General features: G+C 39.1%; 1 protein-coding gene across 1 annotated transcript in view; it reads left to right on the top strand.

Annotated features, from left to right (window-relative positions):
* Positions 1–19,215, top strand: part of THSD7B (thrombospondin type 1 domain containing 7B) — a 929,494-nt gene that overhangs the window by 251,519 nt on the left and 658,760 nt on the right. Inside the window, exon 4 of the mRNA XM_061439032.1 lies at positions 7,357–7,523. Coding sequence (XP_061295016.1) covers positions 7,357–7,523 — 167 coding nt within the window. The remainder of the gene's footprint in view (positions 1–7,356; positions 7,524–19,215) is intronic.

The raw sequence follows: 19,215 nt of genomic DNA, 5'->3' as shown, positions 1-19,215 counted from the left end.
GCCTCCCTGTCCATCACCAACTCCCGGAGTTCACTCAAACTAATGTCCATCAAGTCGGTGATGCTATCCAGCCATCTCATCCTCCGTTGTCCCCTTTTCCACCAATAAATGGTGGTTAAATGAATTAATGAGTTCTTTAAGGAAGCTTTTTAAAATTGTTTTAATTAAGCAGCTTTTTTACAGCACTTGAGGAGTAAAGGAGTCATGACCTGGAACCTCAAGAGAATCTGTTTGGGAAAGAAATAGCAGTTTCAAAGAATCTGTAAATTGTTTCAGCAGAAGGAGACTGATGCCTTTTTATTGAGTCCATCTTTTATTGGTGCGTATTTTTTCATGAGTCCCTGTTGTTCCACTTTCAGTTCTCCTGGATGGAAGATTTGCTCCCCTGTTAGTGTAAGAAAGTTAACGTATTGCTAAGTGCTGTGCGTAGTGATAGAAATCTATTAATAATGCATACATGGAGTTTGACTGGCAAAGTCATCTGCCGAAGAGCAAAGAGCTTTGCACTTGAGAGTAGCTTACCATAATCAATAGTCCCACTCTATTCAATAAAAAATTACTAGAGCGTAAAACACATAAAGCTCGATCAGTTCTCTTTATTTTGGTTGTCTGTTCAGCAAAAAATGACAACTTCTTTTCTAAATGCATTTACAATTTTAAAAGGACTACAGACATTATCATAAATTAGCCATGCTGCAGTACACGGATTTTTAATATACGCACATTTAATTTGAATATATTGTGCTAGGGTTTCAATTCCAAGAGTGTTTGCAAAGCTATATGTGCTTAGTCAAAACACGACCATTCACTAATGCAATTATTCTTTCAATCTGTCATTGTTAGATCACTGAAGATTCTATTCCATGTTGCTTTGCTTTAGATCTAAGCCTTTAGAAGGAGGAAAGAAATCCACACTCTGTAAGCAATTCTAAGCCTTCTGAAAGTGACAAAGCATGCATTCTAAAGGGCGAGGGTTGCTGTAAAACTCTGGTGGTCTTGCCATACTGCTGCTATTAAAATCAGTTTATGTCACCTGAGTAGGATGAAAGTCTTTTTAAAATAGTCACCAAATGTACGTACTTTTCTAATTTGACTTTGCTAATTTAGAATGTCTCTATTCCTTGCTTCAGAGCAATGCATTCATTCCTTACCCCTTCTAGCCTTCCCCCATAAATTTGGAGAATAGTTTGAGGACAGGTTTCCTAGGGTTAGACAATAGTACTCTCAGGAAGACAAGCTGGCTACCCAGAGGATAAGATTTCCAGGCCTTGGGGAGCTTTTTCTAATCCAGAAATTGTCTCCTCTATTTCTTTGTGGAAATGTGTATGCCCACCACTAGAGATTTCTTTCTTTGGTTTAATCTTGATTTCTTCTTGTAAATTGCATATACCTTTTCAGAATGATGAAATATTTAATAATAACTCTTAATATATGGAGCTTCCCAGGTGGCACAGATGGTAAAGAATTCGCCTGTCATTTCAGGAGACACAAGAGACCTGAGTTCGATCCCTGGGTCGGGAAGATTCCCTGGAGTAGGAAATGGCAACCCACTCCAGTATTCTTGCCTGGAAAATTCTATGAGTAGAGGAGCCAGGAAGGCTACAGTCCATGGGGTGGCAAAGAGTTGGACATGACTGAGCAAGCACACATGTGTAACTTAATAGTATCCTGTGAATACATTTATTGACCGTTTCCTAAGAGTAGACTTAAATTATGGGGGACATATGAAGAAATTGGCTAGTGAGTTCCAGGTGTGGGAGACAGCTTCAAAAAGCAGAGTATAGCAGTGAAATTCAGGTTTTATTCATTTACCTGATATCTGAGTTCTTGTCCCGTTTCCTGGGCTGTTTCAGGTAAGAATTCAGTGCCAAGAAATTGTGCTACTAGTACTTGGGGCAAAGTAATTTGGAATCATTCTTTTTTATTTATTTATTTTATATGGCTACACCTGGTCTCACTTGTGGCATACAGAATCTTTGGTCATGGCATGCAAACTCTTAGTTGAGGCATGAGGAAGCCAGTTCCCTGAACAGGGGTTGAACCTGGAACCCCTGCATTGGGAGTACAGATGTTTAGCCACTGGACCACAAGGCAGGTTCCTGAAATTATTCCCCACTCCTCTCTTTCTCTCCCACTAGTGCTTAGTTGCTCAGTCGTGTCCGACTCTTTGCGATCCCATGGACTCTAGCCTGCCAGACTCCTCTGTCCTTGGGATTTTTCAGGCAAGAATATTGGAGCAGGTTGCCATTTCCTTCTCCAGGGGATCTTCCTGACCCAGGAATCAAACCTGCATCTCCTGTGTCTCCTGCTTTGAAGGCAGATTCTTTACCCACTGAGCCATTGGGGAAGTCTTCTCCTACCCACATCTAATCATCAGAAGGCTGTCTCCACCTTCACAGAATATCCAGAGTCTGATCACTTCTCGTATTCACTGTGAGTGCCCCAGCTGAAGCCTTAGCAGCATGTTTCCTAGAGTAACAAATGCCTCTAAATTTATCTCCCTTTTTCCACTGCCCTGTAGTATGTCCTTCAGTCAGTGGCCAGGATGACTCTTTCACCCTCCTCAAAACTTGACAGTGGTTTCCTAGCACATTTGGAATAACACTCATAGTCCTCCCTCTGTAGCCTGGCCCCTGCCTGCCTCTCCCTCTTTCTCCCTCCTACCTTGACCTGCTTGTTCCAACCACACTGGCTCCTGAGCTTTCCTACAAAGCGCAAAGCACTCGCCTTCCCTGGGACCTTGGAGCATACTCTCCTCTAGAATGCTTCTTGTCCACCTCTTCTTGTGCCCACTGCTTTATTTTATTCAGCATTCTGCAGGCTTTCCTGATACAGCATTGAACTAGCTCTCCTCATCCATCTCTCTCTGATGGACATGTTATCTGATGCCGAATTCTGTTTTGGTTCATTTCTGTCTGTCTACCACCCTAGAAGGTCATCTCTTCAGGGTCAGGGGCTTTGTCTTGATCATTGTTATTCTTTTCTATTGTCTGAATCCATCCTTGACATGTAACTAGAGTTCAAGAATTACTTCTTAAAAGAAAAAAGGAATAAATGCATGGTTGATTAAGTAATTTGCTTACTATTGGGCAGGCTTATTTCTGTTCCTAGAGAGTCCTACTTTTAATTCCTTTCTGCCATCCATCTCGCATACATACCTTAGCATTGATTGAAATATTCTTAACACAAGTTATTTCCCTTGGGTATTCAGTATATAAGTGGCTGACAGTGTGACGTCTCACTAATGGTGAGGTCATTGGAATCATTTTCACATAAAAGATTGATGTCAGGTTTCCCTAATACTCATGGTAGCCAGGCAGCAAAATGGTGAGTTTGATTTCAGGGCCTTGAAAAGGTATTAGTCATCAGAAAATTGTCATTTCAGCATTTTGTGGGAACTTGAATTTTTACAGTTAGATACATTTATTGGGTTTATATTTTATTTTTCTCTTTAACTTGTTCTTATCTCCTGAAAATGCTAGAATTTGACCCTATGTGACCACAGTGTTCAAATTCTAACGGCGTGCTTTAGTCCATGGGGTCGCAAAGAGTCGATGGCTGAGTGACTTAACTAAACTGAACCTAACTGATGATATTCTCAACAAGTCTCTTTACAGACGTGTTGGGAAGACTATATGAAGTTATACACCTAGATTGGTTAACGTGGTGCCTGTAACAGACTTAGCGTGCAGAAGACTTTGATTGTTATTATTGCTTCAGGTGTATGTCATGATATCCTAGAAGCCTTAATAAATGAATGCCTTGTCTCTGCTGTTCAGTCAGGCCATGTGACAAGACAAATGGATCCATTCATGAGGGGCTACATTCATGAGGGGCTACGTCCATGAGGGGCTATGAGGATTGACTAATTGGTTTCATGTCATGGCCGTTTACTTTACTTGAGGCATTTGTATAGTTGATTTCAAAGTGTTCTTTATCGACAAGAGGCAGGATCTTGGCCTTTGAGACACTTCCTATTTCTCTCTTAAGCAGAAGGACAAAGTAAGGCTTGAAAGGCAGCAGAGTTGGGAGAGAGAGGGTGGAAAGGCCTGGTCTTTGATGTGGACTTGGACATTAAAGAGAATGTCCCTGGCAATCAGGAAGCCAAGTTGTCCAGAGGCTGGAGGGCTATTCCTGTCACAGCCTCTGAGGGAGATAACAGGCAACATTTAGCTGAGAAGACTCCTTTGATTTCTTATTCTATCAGATCCTAGAGACAATTTCCCAGGTTGGATGAGTTCAGAATGTTCAGTTTTCCTGGCTTCTAGGTGATTTGTGACTGAACATACTGCATTTGAAAAAAAATAAAAATAAAAAGGCAAAGACTATGAAAAGACCGGCATGTTAAAAAGGAATATAGAAGTCCTTCACTAATGTGCTTTTTCCTTTGCCTCTTGCTAGGTTGGTGTTTTCTCTGAGGTGGTAAGCAATAGCAATCATGATAAATGTCTACTTCTTTTTTCTTTTTTTTTTTTTTTAAGAATTTGTTGTTTGCCAGTGAATGGAGTTTGGGTGTTTTTGGTTAAAGAGCTACGAACAGGGTTTTTGTTACTTTATAGAAAACCATAGTCATTAAACTTTTCATTTATCTCTAAAATGACTCCCAAAATTCCTCCATTGCTAATTCTTATAGGGTCATGATAAATTAATTGAAAAAGCAGTTTATGCAGCATGGTCCATTCCTTTCAAACAAGTGAACAAATTGCTGTGACTTGCTATAATTCTAAATGCTCTAAGTTTCTTTTATGTTCTTTACTGAATTTTGATTCTTGGAGGTAAGACTATGGCATTCCTGGATCCCTAATATTAACTTCTGATAAAATCAATTAAGTTCTCATAAGTACAATGTTGGGTGTGTGTGTGTGTGTGTGTGTGTGTTTTATGTCAGCAGGAGACCAAAAAACAGGTGTAAAAGGATGTAAAAAAGGGAATTAACATTTACTGAACATTTGTTATGTGCTTTGATCCACATTCAGTGTTATTACCCTTATTTTACAGTTAGGAAAATAGAACTGAGCCAAAGTCACATGACTAGTAAGTGGAAAGGCTCAGATTCAAACCATGTCTGTTTGATTCCAAAGCATGCTTGTTGTCCACACCTTACTGCACCTTTTCCCCACCTTATTTGCTATAGGAGCCTTAGGGTAGAACTGCTCTGACCTCCTTAACAGCTAGAGAGCCCTTTTAGGCAATCAGTGGGGGGAGAGGATTTGAAATGAGAATGTGGTAACTGTCCAATTAACCCACCCCTACCACACTGTGCCTTGCCTTAGAGTCCAGAGACAAGAGAACTTACCTGTGCCCTGAGACTCAGAGACACAAGAGACAAACCTTCTGCCTGAGTGACCATGGAGTCTAGGTGACCCCTCTGTCTAGTGAGGAGAAAGAGCTTTGGATCATCACCTCTGGAGAAGAACCATCTCTGGGAAGACTTAGACTTTCCTCCATCTTTCATGCCCAGGAATTAGAAACATGTTATTGTCTATATTCCCCTAGTGTAAGCAGGACTTAGCTCGACACTGCAGACTCTTGTCCAGCTCTCTGACTGATTTTCACTTGGAAAACCCTGTGAAAATGAAGTAGTGAGGCAAAGGGAGCAGAATCCTGTTACTACAAACCCCACAGGATTATCCAAATTCTTTTACTACAAAGGGCTTTTCACAAGACTGATGAGCCTCAGCTTTCAAGCTTTTTAGAATGAAAACCCTCCTTGTCTAGGGCTTTGCTCACTCTTAGGTACTTCAGAGATTTGCTTCCTGATTTTGATGTCTGTTACTTGATTTCAGTTTTACTCTAGTTTTTATAAGGCCAGGGCCTTGGTGAGGCGTGTTTATTTTTTAGTACTATTTTTTTTCTTTGAACAATCCCCAAACTAAGAAATTTTTCCTAAAATATGAAATGGGACAGCAGAGATGAGAATGTTCTTATATTTGGCTTGTTACTCCAGTAACTAAGGAATCTTCTGATATTTATGTGAATTCTGTTGGGTTATCGTAATGCTATGGGCTTTAGGAATGCTCTCATAAACCACAAAAGTAGATTCTGTCTGAAACCTACTTTTGCATTCTCTAGGTATGAATGTAGTATTATTATCATTGTTTTATTTTCTGTAAGTTGTGCAGAAACTTCATCATGCCTTCCCCCTTCTTTGTGTGTGCATGTGTCTATCTCTGTGTATCTCAATCAGTTGTAAACCAAGAAGACATTCTAAGTCAGTATAACAATGGCATGTCTGTAAATGTGTGAAAAAAAGAAAAACAACTCACCAATTAAATACAGTGGTACATAGAAGCTGAGCATCAAAGAATTGATGCTTTTGAACTGTGGTGTTGGAGAAGACTTTTGAGAGTCCCTTGGACAGCAAGGACATCAAAGCAGTCAAACCTAATGGAAATCAGTCCTGAATATTCATTAGAAGAACTGATGCTGAAGCTGAAGCTCCAATACTTTGGCCACCTGATTCAAAGAACTGATTCACTGGAAAAGACCCTGATGCTGGGAAAGACTGAAGGCAGGAAGAGAAGGGGATGACAGAGGATGAAATGATTGGATGACATCACTGACTCGATGGACATGAGTTTGAGCAAGCTCCAGGAGCTGGTGTTGGACAGGGAAGCCTGGTGTGCTGCAGTCCATGGGGTCACAAAGAATTGAACACGACTGAGTGACTGAACTGAACTGAACTGATGGTGAACTCGTTTTTAATACATATACCTTTATTCCAATGGGGTCGAATTGATAGAAATACCTGTATCAATAAGGTTGACAAGTTGGAGGTAGTCTCTGTTCATTTAAAATAATATACTCAAACATTCATACACTGTCCTACTAATTAAAAAAGAAAGCTCAACTTTCACACAAAGTCATCTAAAAGTTTGTGGAATTAAACCCCATGATGAGTTCACCTGCTAGAATTAAGCTCATTTAGTTTCCAGCTCCTTCCTCTAATTTTTTTGGCCATGCTGCGTGGCATGTGGGATCTTAGTTCCCCAGCTATGGATCAAACCCACACCTGTTGCTTTAGAAGCATAGAGTATTAATCACTGGACTACCAGGGTCTTTTCTCTGATTCTTTATTCTCTTAGAACTTTAAGTCTGAGACATCTCTACTATTTACCCATATTTTCCTTCATTCAATCTTCTGGTCCTGTGCTATTAGCATGATAGACTGCCTACTTTTTCTCAAGGAAATAAAAGAGGTTTAGTATTCAAAGCTGGTAAATGTCTTTATCCATAGGCGGTGATTTGATACTAGAAAGAGAGATGATTACATACATTTGATGTCAATAATTTTCCTGTGTAATTCTGTGTTTTCCTTACTTCTTCTTCTTCTTTTAAACAAATCACACCAAACAGGTATTCCTGGAAGACCTCTGAATGGAAAGAATGCCAAGTCTCTCTCCTCGAGCAGCAGTACCTCCACTGGCATGAGACGGGACCCATTTGTGGAGGTGGGATCCAGACCCGAGAGGTGTACTGTGCCCAGAGCACACCAGCATCCACAGCACAGAGGGCCAAGGAAGGTAGGCAGCCAGTACTGGGGCCAGAGTCTGCTGCTGATTGGAATGGAAATGCATTCCAATACCATCTCCTCATATTCTCCTTGGTATAATGGACCTTCAGCATTCACAAATGTAAAATTGTATTGCCTATTTGCCAACTATCCTTAAGTTCTGCTACTTGCAATAGTTAGGAATAGTTAAAAAATACTAGTGATAATAATTTCCTCATTGGAAGGGATCATTGTGAAAATTAAATGAGAAAATAGACCTAAGATCAGGAACAGAAGTGAATGCAGCATGCTAAGGGGCTAGTGTGCTGGAGTCAGCCAGTTGGCAAAGAAGTAGTAACAGTCTTTTTCTTTTTTTCTATAAGAGAGGTTTTTTTTGTGAATGTGCAAACTTCTACGGACATATCATTTTCAGATATCAAGGATCTATTCTCTTATTGCCAGAGTTTAAATAATAAGAGAACAATAAGGAAGAAAGTGGGGGAGGAAAAACAACTTTGTCCATGGTATGCTCTCATTAGGTGTATACAGTCCTTTTGTTTCAGAGTTTGGCATGGTGATAACATATAAGAACTGAAAAACTGGCCCAGATTTACTTAAGTCAATGGATTGAAAAGCCAAGAGTATGCAGTAATGCTTCCAGTCTAGAAAAAATGTACGGTCTGTACCAGACACATTGGAGGGGCACTTAGCAGTGCCCGCTATAGAAGTGGTCAAGATGGAAATGCTTCCTTGAGAATGTGCATGTACGTTTCTCTACTGTCCAACTTGGTTAGGGAGAGAGGTGTGAGCTTTCTTATTGTGGAGATATATCCGTTTTATCCTGTGACGTTTTTCACCAGGTGCCTTTTTTTGTGACATGGCCTCTCATCATTTCAGAGGCCATGACCATAGCCTTCTATGATTCACTGCATGACTAATAGAGGGGTCATCCTTACAGACTCCTTAGAATTTGCTTCAACAATTGAAGTTACAGTGCTGCATTTATAGGGCTAGAATTATTTAATAGGTGAATTTTTTTCCTTCTCTAATGTCTCTTTTGGAAAGTGAAAATTTACACACTTTCTCTTCCAGGATAGACATGACTATGCTTACTTTTCTAAATTTGGAGGAATAGAATTTAGATTTAAAAAATTCAAATTTTTCTTTCAGACATTGGTGATCTTTCTATTTCACTTTCTCTTTCTTCTCCTTTACTGTTGTCTACAGAAATAAGGGGCTTCAGGGGTCAAAACATATATAAAATTTTTTAGAATTGATATATTATGATTATTTTCAGCTTCAACATTGAATCTTCTATTGACATCTTCCTAAAGTTTCTTTAGTAAAAATAGCTTTCTTATCTTATGGATCAACTATTTCTAAAGTTTTTTTCAACCTTAGTCTTTCCAGCTTTCTTAATGGAAACATGCTGGGCAGGAAGTTTGTAATTAGGAGGAAATTGGAAGGATGGTGTTCTAGGGTTGGGAATCATATGCTACATGTTGGGAAATGTTAAGTAGAGGAAGGATGTTAAGTGCACATTTAGCAGCCTGTTAAGCCCCAGGACAATATTCTTCAAGCACCTAGAAAAGAGGAAAAAATCTTAGGACAAGGCATACTTCTAAATTAATACTTTGGTTCACATGGAAACAGAAAGTGATTAGAAAGCCTAAGCTTGGTAACCCAGGTCTTGGGTGGTGGTTGGTGGAGGTGCTTAGATGTGGGGACAAGATACATACCCATGGATGTATATGATGAAACTATGTTCTTGTCGAAATTTGAGTAAAGTAGTCAAACTGTTGCTGATTGGAAAATACAGGACAGCCACATTGGATTAAAGGCATGGTATAGTTTACTACTTATATTTGTAGTCATTAACAAAGGTCTGATTTTGCTGTTGTGTGGACGTGAACCAAAAATATCATTTATTAGTTTTGTTTCTTATAAATGCTTTCATTTTCTACTATTACCATTTATGGGTTGTTGTTTAGTCACTAAGTTGTGTCTGACTCTTTTGTGACCCCGTGGACTATAGTCCACTAGGCCCCTCTATCCATGGGATATCTCAGGTAAGAATACTGAAGTGGGTTGCCATTTCCTCCAGGGGATCGTCCTGACCCAGGTATCCAACCTGTGTCTCCTGTTTGGCAGGCTTATTCTTTACCACAGAGCCAAGTTGGGAAGCCTGTCATTTATGGATATACCTTGACAAATCTGGCAATGTGAAAATTTCTTCTTGGCTCAAGTGAAATACAAGAAAACAATTGAATTGCAACTGTAAGAGACCAAAGAGTATGTTTGCCTAATTAAAGAGGCATAATTTAAATATTTCTAACCTTTCTGCTAATGCAGTAACAAAGGCCAAACTTTGGCAACTTTTTTTTTTTACATTTCCATTTTTGTGAAGATCAGCTTTTTTTTTTTTTTTATTCTTCCAATTTTATTTTATTTTTAAACTTTACATAATTGTATTAGTTTTGCCAAATATCAAAATGAATCCGCCACAGGTATACATGTGTTCCCCATCCCGAACCCTCCTCCCTCCTCCCTCCCCATACCATCCCTCTGGGCCGTCCCAGTGCACCAGCCCCAAGCATCCAGCATCGTGCATCGAACCTGGACTGGCAACTCGTTTCCTACATGATATTTTACATGTTTCATTGCCATTCTCCCACATCTTCCCACCCTCTCCCTCTCCCACAGAGTCCATAAGACTGTTCTATACATCAGTGTCTCTTTTGCTGTCTCGTACACCGGGTTATTGTTACCATCTTTCTAAATTCCATATATATGCGTTAGTATACTGTATTTATGTTTTTCCTTCTGGCTTACTTCACTCTGTATGTTTGTTTGTTTGTTTGTTTTTTTCCCTATTATTGTGTCAGATTTTGTTTTGAAGGGAGAGAGACATTTAATAGCATTGACTTTGGTAAACTTTTCTCAGTCACACTTGACTTTCCCACCAAGTTAAGTTTACCTTTGGCTATAGAATATTCTGTTTACTTTCTGGAGTGGAATTTCTGGATTCTTCTTCCTTGGAAATCCCACCATCCACTGTTAACTAGCTGCTCTGCATTCCAAGAACCTGATCTTAGAGGAACCTACAATTTTCAATAAATAAATAAATAAGGTTTATTTCCAGGATCTCTCATGAGATAAGATGCAATAGAATTTCTAAATACCAGAAGAAAAAAAAAATTGAAAGGACTACTAATTCTCTCCCAAGGTCCTCCGAGTCTCATTCTGGCTGGTGAGGCTGAATTAGGATCTCAGTGCAGTTCTGTTGCCAACTTATTCTTGTTGATACCCAATTCTCCATTTGACCTCAGTTCATTGTATGTGTAGTAGTATAATATGGCGTATTTACCTGGTTCTGCTATTCAGTGACCATGTGGTATTTTAATTGCAGCAAAATTAATGCTGTGATATTGAATATGAGAAGTGTTGCTAGTAATAGTTACAAGCCAAGCCAATAGTAATAGTAATAGACAAGTCAATGTGTGAATCAAACTATAGCAGAATATTTATGATTTTGTTTACCAGTTGCTATTGTAGTAGAGAAAATTGTATTTCTCTTTTATAATTCAGAAGCACCTGCCAGAGTGATGCTTGCCTATAAATCTAAACACTTGGATTCGTTGAAACCATTTTATTCTTGCCCCTTTCTAAGGTGAAATTAAAACCACTCAGCCTATATTCAAGAGTCATTTCTCAGGTGGTAAAATGTTGAAACAATGGACATACCATCATTAATCTAATAGAAAGAGGGAAAAATGTATTTCATTCAAGAGAGTGTAGCCTAGAGATTGGCATATCAACAAATGCAGGTTGAAATAACATACAGATATAATGTATTTATATGGTGAATAAAACAAAACAGAAACCTAAAAGCTAAAAAAGAAAGACTGGAAAAAGATACTGGTGTGGTGGCAGTTAAAGCAGAATATTACCTAGATATTTTCCCATCTTTTAGATTTATTATTTGCCATTAAACGGACTCAACTACTTCAGAATGGACACACTTTAGCTTTTAATTGTTAAGTATATTTACTTGACCACTCCACACCAGTTAAGAGCAAATAGTTCTTGAGTCCTATGTCTTTATGAAGCTAGGCCCAGAGTTGGCATTAAGGCAGTACATGATATGTCATAGTTTTAAATGTGCTGGTTTGCTGAGTAAAAAAATGGATGACAGTCACACATACGTTGTTGTTTTTTTTTTTCCCCAAATGATTTGTTATGTACTAGCTATATTTTAGGGCCTGTCCTAGACGCAGGAATTATAAAGATGCCTCATTAACTTATAGTCTTTTAATTGTGACAACAGTTGTACTAACAATTATGCTATAGTGTCTTAGGTTGTGTATTTCAGTAATCTTGTATAATATGTTGTTGTTGTTCAATTGCTCAGTTATGTCCAACCCTTTGCAACCCTCATGGATTGCAGCATGCTAGGCTGTCAATATATATGTGTGTATATGTGTATATATATGTTTATGCATATGTTATATATATGATGTTGTTGTTTAGTCAACAATGCATGTCCAACTCTTCTGCTACCCTATGGATTATAGTCTGCCAGGCTCCTCAGTCTGTGAGATTTCCCAGTCAAGAATACTGGAATGGGTTGCCATTTCCTTCACCTGGGGATATTCCCAACCCAGGAATTGAACCTGGGCCTCCTGCACTGCAGGCAGATTATTGCTGAGCAAGCCCCATATATATGGCATAGTTAGAACCATTTAATGATGCCTGACATTAATCTTCACAATGCAGATGATGCTTAAGAGAGAGTTTGGAGAATCAACAGAAGAAAGTACTCAAAGTCAAGACTGGGAGAACAGATGAAAGTATGTAGAAATGTTTATATTCAACAGTGGCATGTGAACTGTTATAAGAGGAGCATAGGAAGTTAGATAACACTTAAAAACTAGGCTCTGAGAAGAACATTACATAATGATTAAGGTATCATTCCAAGACGAAGATACAACAGTGTATATGCATGCAACATAGGAACACCTGAATACATAAAGTGAATAACAACAGACATAAAGGGAGTAATTGACAGAAACATAAAAATAGTTGAGGACTTTAAGATCCCATTTACACGAATGGACAGCTCAGACAGAAAATCAGTAAGGAGACACAGACCTTAAATAACACATTAGACCAATGGACTTAATAGATATTAGTAGATCTATAGAGCATCCAGTCCCAAAACAGCAAAAAACAAACAAACAAAAACATTCCTTTCAAGTGTACATTGAGCACTTAAGCAGGATAGATCACATGCTAGGGAATAAAATATCTCATTAAATTCAAGAACATTAGAGTAATATCATGCATCTTTTCTGGCCACAAAGATATGACTCTATAAATCAACTACAAGAAAAAAAAATTCAGAAAATATAAAGACATGGAGGTTAAATAATATGCTACTGAATAGCCACTGAAAAAATAAGAAATAAAAAATACTTGGAAACAAATGAAAACAAATAAACTAAAAAGCATGATGATCTGACACCTATGGGACACAGCAAAAGCAGTTCTGAGAGAGAAATTTGTGGGAATTGTGAGTCTATGTCAGCTATTTGTAAGGCCTCCTCTGACAACCACGTTGCCTTCTTGCATTTCTTTTTCTTGGGGATGGTTTTGGTCACCACCTCCTGTACAATGTTCTGAAGCTCTGTTCATAGTTCTTCAGGCGCTCTGTCTACCAGATTGAGTCCCTTGAATCTATTCATCACCTCTACTGTATAATCATAAAGTATTTGATTTAGGTCATACCTGAATGGCCTAGTGGCTTTCCCTACTTTTTTCAATAAGTCTGAATTTTGCAACAAGATGCTGATGATCTGAGCCACAGATCTTGTTTTTGCTGACTGTATAGAGCGTCTACATCTTTGGCTGCCAAGAACATGATCAATGTGACTTCAGTGCTGGCCATCTGGTGATGTCCATGTGTAGAGTCATCTCCTGTGTTGTTGGAAGAGAGTGTTTGCCATGACCAGTGCATTCTCTTGGCACAACTGTTAGCCTTTGCCTTGCTTCATTTTGTCCTCCAAGGCCGAACTTGTCTGTTACTCCAGGTATCTCTCGACTTCCTACTTTTGCATTTCAGTCCCTTGCGATGAAAAGGGACATCATTTTTTGGTGTTAATTCTTGGAAGTCTTGTAGGTCTTCATAGAACTATTCAACTTCAGCTTCTTCAGCATTATTAGTTGGCACATAGATTTGTATTACTGTGATGTTGAATAGTTTGCCATGGAAACAAACTGAGATCATTCTGTCGTTTTTGAGATTGCAACCAAGTGCTGCATTTCAGACTCTTTTGTTGACTATGAGGTCTACTCCATTCTTTCAAGGGATTCTTGCCCACAGTAGGAGATATAATGGTCATCTGAGTTAAATCCACCCATTCCTGTCCATTTGAGTTCACTGATTCCTAGAATGTCAATGTTTACTCTTGCTGTCTCATTTGACCACATCCAATTTACCTTGAATTATGGGCCTAGCATTCCAGATTCCTATGCAATATTATTCTTTATAGCTTCAAACTTTACTTTCACTACCAGATGAAACCACAACTGGGTGTTTCCACTTCGGTCAGCCTCTTCATTCTTTCTGTAGCTCTTTCTCTGCTCTTCCCCAGTAGTATATTGACCATCTACTGACTTGGGAGAGGGGTCATCTTTCAGTGTCATATTTTTACCTTTTCCTACTGTTCATTGGATTCTCAAGGCAAGAATAATGAAGTGCTTTGCCATTCCCTTCTCCAGCAGACTATGATATGTCAGGCCCTAACTAGCAGAGACATGGCCTTCAGCCACTTAATGTAGCTGGATGACATGCCTGGTGCCCTGGTTGTCCCATACTGGTCCTTGTTAAGCATGTAAACCTTCATTTTCCATCGCGTATCGGTCAGTGTGTGCCCAAGGGTGGAGGCAAAGGCCCTGCTGGAGTGGGTGGGAAGGGGGTCTGGGGAAGGGTGAAACTAATGTTGGAGGATGCCCGGGAGCAGAGGGTATCCTGGCCTCACCACTGCCTCTGTCGCCTACTGAATGCAGAGTTCCAGACAATAGCAAGGATAGATAAAGATAGATAAGAAAGCCTCCTTAAGTGAACAATGCAAAGAAACAGAGGAAAACAGTAGAATGGGAAAGACTAGAGATCTCTTTAATAAAATTGGAGATACCAAGGGAACATTTCACACAAAGATAGGCACAGTTAAGGACAAAAACAGCAAGTACATAACAGAAGTAGAAGAGATTAAGAAAAGTTGGGCATTTCTCTAAAGAAGACATACAGATGGCTAACAAACACATGAAAAGATGCTCAACATCACTCTATCAGAGAAATGCAAATCAAAACCACAATGAGGTATCATTTCACGCCAGTCAAAATGGCTGCGATCCAAAAGTCTACAAGCAGTAAATGCTGGAGAGGGTGTGGAGAAAAGGGAACCCTCTTACACTGTTGGTGGGAATGCAAACTAGTACAGCCACTATGGAGAACAGTGTGGAGATTCCTTAAAAAACTGGAAATAGAACTGCCTTATGACCCAGCAATCCCACTGCTGGGCATACACACTGAGGAAACCAGAAGGGAAAGAGACACGTGTACCCCAATGTTCATCGCAGCACTGTTTATAATAGCCAGGACATGGAAGCAACCTAGATGTCCATCAGCAGATGAATGGATAAGAAAGCAGTGGTACATATACACAATGGAGTATTACTCAGCCATTAAAAGGAATACATTTGAATCAGTTCCAATGAGGTGAATGAAATTGGAGCCTATTATACAGAGTGAAGTAAGCCAGAAAGAAAAACACCAATACCATATACTAACACATATATATGGAATTTAGAAAGATGGTAATGATAACCCTGTATACGAGACAGCAAAAGAGACACAGATGTATAGAACAGTCTTTTGGACTCTGTGGGAGAGGGAGGTGGGGGGATGATTTGGGAGAATGGCATTGAAGCATGTATAGTTTCATATATGAAATGAATCGCCAGTCCAGGTTCGATGCATGATACTGGTTGCTTGGGGCTTGTACACTGGGATGACCCAGAGGGATGGTACGGGGAGGGAGGAGGGAAGGGGGTTCAGGATGGGGAACATGTGTATACCCGTGGTGGATTCATGTTGATGTATGGCAAAACCAATACAATATTATAAAGTAATTAACCTCCAATTGAAATAAATAAATTTATATTTAAAAAAAAGTTGGCAAGAATAAACTGAAGAACTGTACAAAAAAAGCTCTTAATAACCCAGATGACCATGATATTATGGTCACCCACATAAAGCCAGACATCCTGGAGTGTGAAGTCAAGTGGGCCTTAGGAAGCATTACTACAAACAAAGTTAGTGGAGGGTATGGTATTCCAGCTGAGCTATTTCAAGTCCTAAAAGATGATGCTGTTAAAGCACTGCACTCATGCCAGCAATTTGGAAAACTAACAGTGGCCTCAGGACTGGAAAAAGTCAGTTTTCATTCTAATCCCAAAGAAAAGTAATACCAAAAAATGTTCAAATTACCATACAAATTGCACTCATTTCACATACTAGCAAGATTATGTTCAAAATTCTTCAAACTACGTTTCAGCAGCATGTGAACTGAGAACTTCTAGATGTACTTCTTAGAAGAAAATATCAGCAGAACACTCTTTGACATAAATCATAGCAATATTTTTGTATCTGTCCTCTAAGGCAAAAATAAACATAAAAGCAAAAATAGGACTTCCCTGGCAGTCCAGTGGTTAAAACTTTGCCTACCAGTGCAGGGGGTACAGATTTGATTCCCAGTTGGGAAACTGGGATCTCACAGCCCTTGTGGCCAAAAATCCAAAACATATAAGAAGAAGAAGGAATATTGAAACAAATTCATTTACATTTTAAAAAAATTGTCCACAAAAAGTCTTTAAAAAAATAAAAGGAAAAATAAATGGGACCACATTAAATTTAATAGTTTTTGCACAGCAAAGGAAACCATCAGTGAAATAAAAAGCCAGCTTGCTGAATTGGACAAAATATGTGCAAATGATGTGAACAATGAGGGGTTAATATCTAAAATATATAAGCAGCTTGTACAACATTACTTCAAAAAAAATAAATCATCCAATTAAAAAATAGAAGACCTGAATAGACACTTTTCCAAAGGAGGCATACAAATGGCCGAGAGACACATGATAAGATGCGCAACATCATTAATCATCAGAGAAGTACAAATCAAAACCACAATGAGATTACCCTCATACCTGTCAGAATGACCATAGTCAAAAAGACCAGAGATAACAAATATTGGCTAAGATTTAGAGAAAAGGGAACCCTCATACACTCTTGATGGGAGTGTAAATTGGTACAGCTTCTGTGGCAAGCAACATTGAAGCTTCTCAGAAAACGAAAAATAGAACAAACCTAAGATCCAGCTATTTCACTCCTGGGTATATATCTCAAGAAAGCAAAACACTATATTAAAAAGATATATGCATGTCAATGTTCATTGTGCATTATTTATAATAGCCAAGTTATGAAATCAACCTAAAGTTCATCAAGTGTATGAGTGAATAAAGAAGATTTATACATTTATACAATGAAATACTTTTCAGCCATAAAAAAAATGAAAACTTTCTGTTTGTAGAAACATGGGTGGATTTGGAGAATATTATATTTATTGAAATAAATCAGGGAAAGACAAATAGTGTATGATGTTATATGTAGAATATAAACTATACAACAAATGGATGAATATAAAAAACATAAAGAGACTCAGATATTGAAAACAGCTTAATAATGGGGAGAGGCACTATCAGATCAGATCAGATCAGTCGCGCAGTTGTGTCCGACTCTTTGTGACCCCATGAATTGCAGCATGCCAGGCCTCCCTGTCCATCAGCAACTCCCGAAGTTCACTCAGACTCACGTCCGTTGAGTCAGTGATGCCATCCAGCCATCTCATCCTCTGTCGTCCCCTTCTCCTCTTGCCCCCAATCCCTCCCAGCATCAGAGTCTTTTCCAATGAGTCAACTCTTCGCATGAGGTGGCCAAAGTACTGGAGTTTCAGCTTTAGCATCATTCCTTCCAAAGAAATGCCAGGGCTGATCTCCTTCAGAATGGACTGGTTGGATCTCCTTGGAGTCCAAGGGGCTCTCAAGAGTCTTCTCCAACACCACAGTTCAAAAGCATCAATTCTTTGGTGCTCAGCCTTCTTCACAGTCCAACTCTCACATCCATACATGACCACGGGAAAAACCATAGCCTTGACTAGACGAACCTTTGTTGGCAAAGTAATGTCTCTGCTTTTGAATATGCTGTCTAGGTTGGTCATAACTTTCCTTCTAAGAAGTAAGCATCTTTTAATTTCATGGCTGCAGTCAGCATCTACAGTGATTTTGGAGCCCCCAAAAATAAAGTCTGACAGTGTTTCCACTGTTTCCCCATCTATTTCCCATGAAGTGGTGGGACTGGATGCCATGATCTTCGTTTTCTGAATGTTGAGCTTTAAGCCAACTTTTTCACTCTCCACTTTCACTTTCATCAAGAGACTTTTGAGTTCCTCTTCACTTCTGCCATAAGGGTGGTGTCATCTGCATATCTGAAGTTATTGATATTTCTCCTGGCAATCTTGATTCCAGCTTGTGTTTCTTCCAGTCCAGCGTTTCTCATGATGTACTCTGCATAGAAGTTAAATAAGCAGAGTGACAATATACAGCCTTGACGAACTCCTTTTCCTATTTGGAACCAGTCTGTTGTTCCATGTCCAGTTCTAACTGTTGCTTCCTGACCTGCATACAAATTTCTCAAGAGGCAGATCAGGTGGTCTGGTATTCCCATCTCTTTCAGAATTTTCCAGAGTTTATTGTGATCCACACAGTCAAAGGCTTTGGCATAGTCAATAAAGCAGAAATAGATGTTTTTCTGGAACTCTCTTGCTTTTTCCATGATCCAGCAGATGTTGGCAATTTGATCTCTGGTTCCTCTGCCTTTTCTAAAACCAGCTTGAACATCAGGAAGTTCACGGTTCACATATTGCTGAAGCCTGGCTTGGAGAATTTTGAGCATTACTTGACTAGCGTGTGAGATGAGTGCAATTGTGCGGTAGTTTGAGCATTCTTTGGCATTGCCTTTCTTTGGGATTGGAATGAAAACTGACCTTTTCCAGTCCTGTGGCCACTGGTGAGTTTTCCAAATTTGCTGGCATATTGAGTGCAGCACTTTCACAGCATCATCTTTCAGGATTTGGAATAGCTCAGCTGGAATTCTATCACCTCCACTAGCTTTGTAGTGATGCTTTCTAAGGCCCACTTGACTTCACATTCCAGGATGTCTGGCTCTAGGTCACCTATAGAGGCACTATAGGAGTAAACAATTCGAGTACAGATGTCAGTGTGCTAAGAGAATTGTTATGAATTGTCGTGTCCTATTTGCAGATTTATTTGAGTATCCAAGAACATTTTGAGATTTGAAATAATTTACATTATAAACAGATGAACCGATTTCTTAAGAGACAGTTGAAGGAGGTGCTCTACCATCATTTGAAGGTCTAGAAATGTCCTTTACCTGTCTTTAGAAATTGATTTAAAGGTCAATAACCTCATTTGGATGTGAGAAAATTGTCAGGAAAGTAATGTGCTTAGAAATTTCCTTAGTGTGGACCCTTAGAGGAGAAATGAGACTGTTTAAATGGGGTTACAGAGTTTTTTTCTTCTTG

This window comes from Bos javanicus, chromosome 2 (genome assembly GCF_032452875.1).
Source record: "Bos javanicus breed banteng chromosome 2, ARS-OSU_banteng_1.0, whole genome shotgun sequence".
NCBI classification, from domain to species: Eukaryota; Metazoa; Chordata; class Mammalia; order Artiodactyla; family Bovidae; genus Bos; species Bos javanicus.
This window is presented reverse-complemented; position numbering and strand designations above follow the sequence as displayed.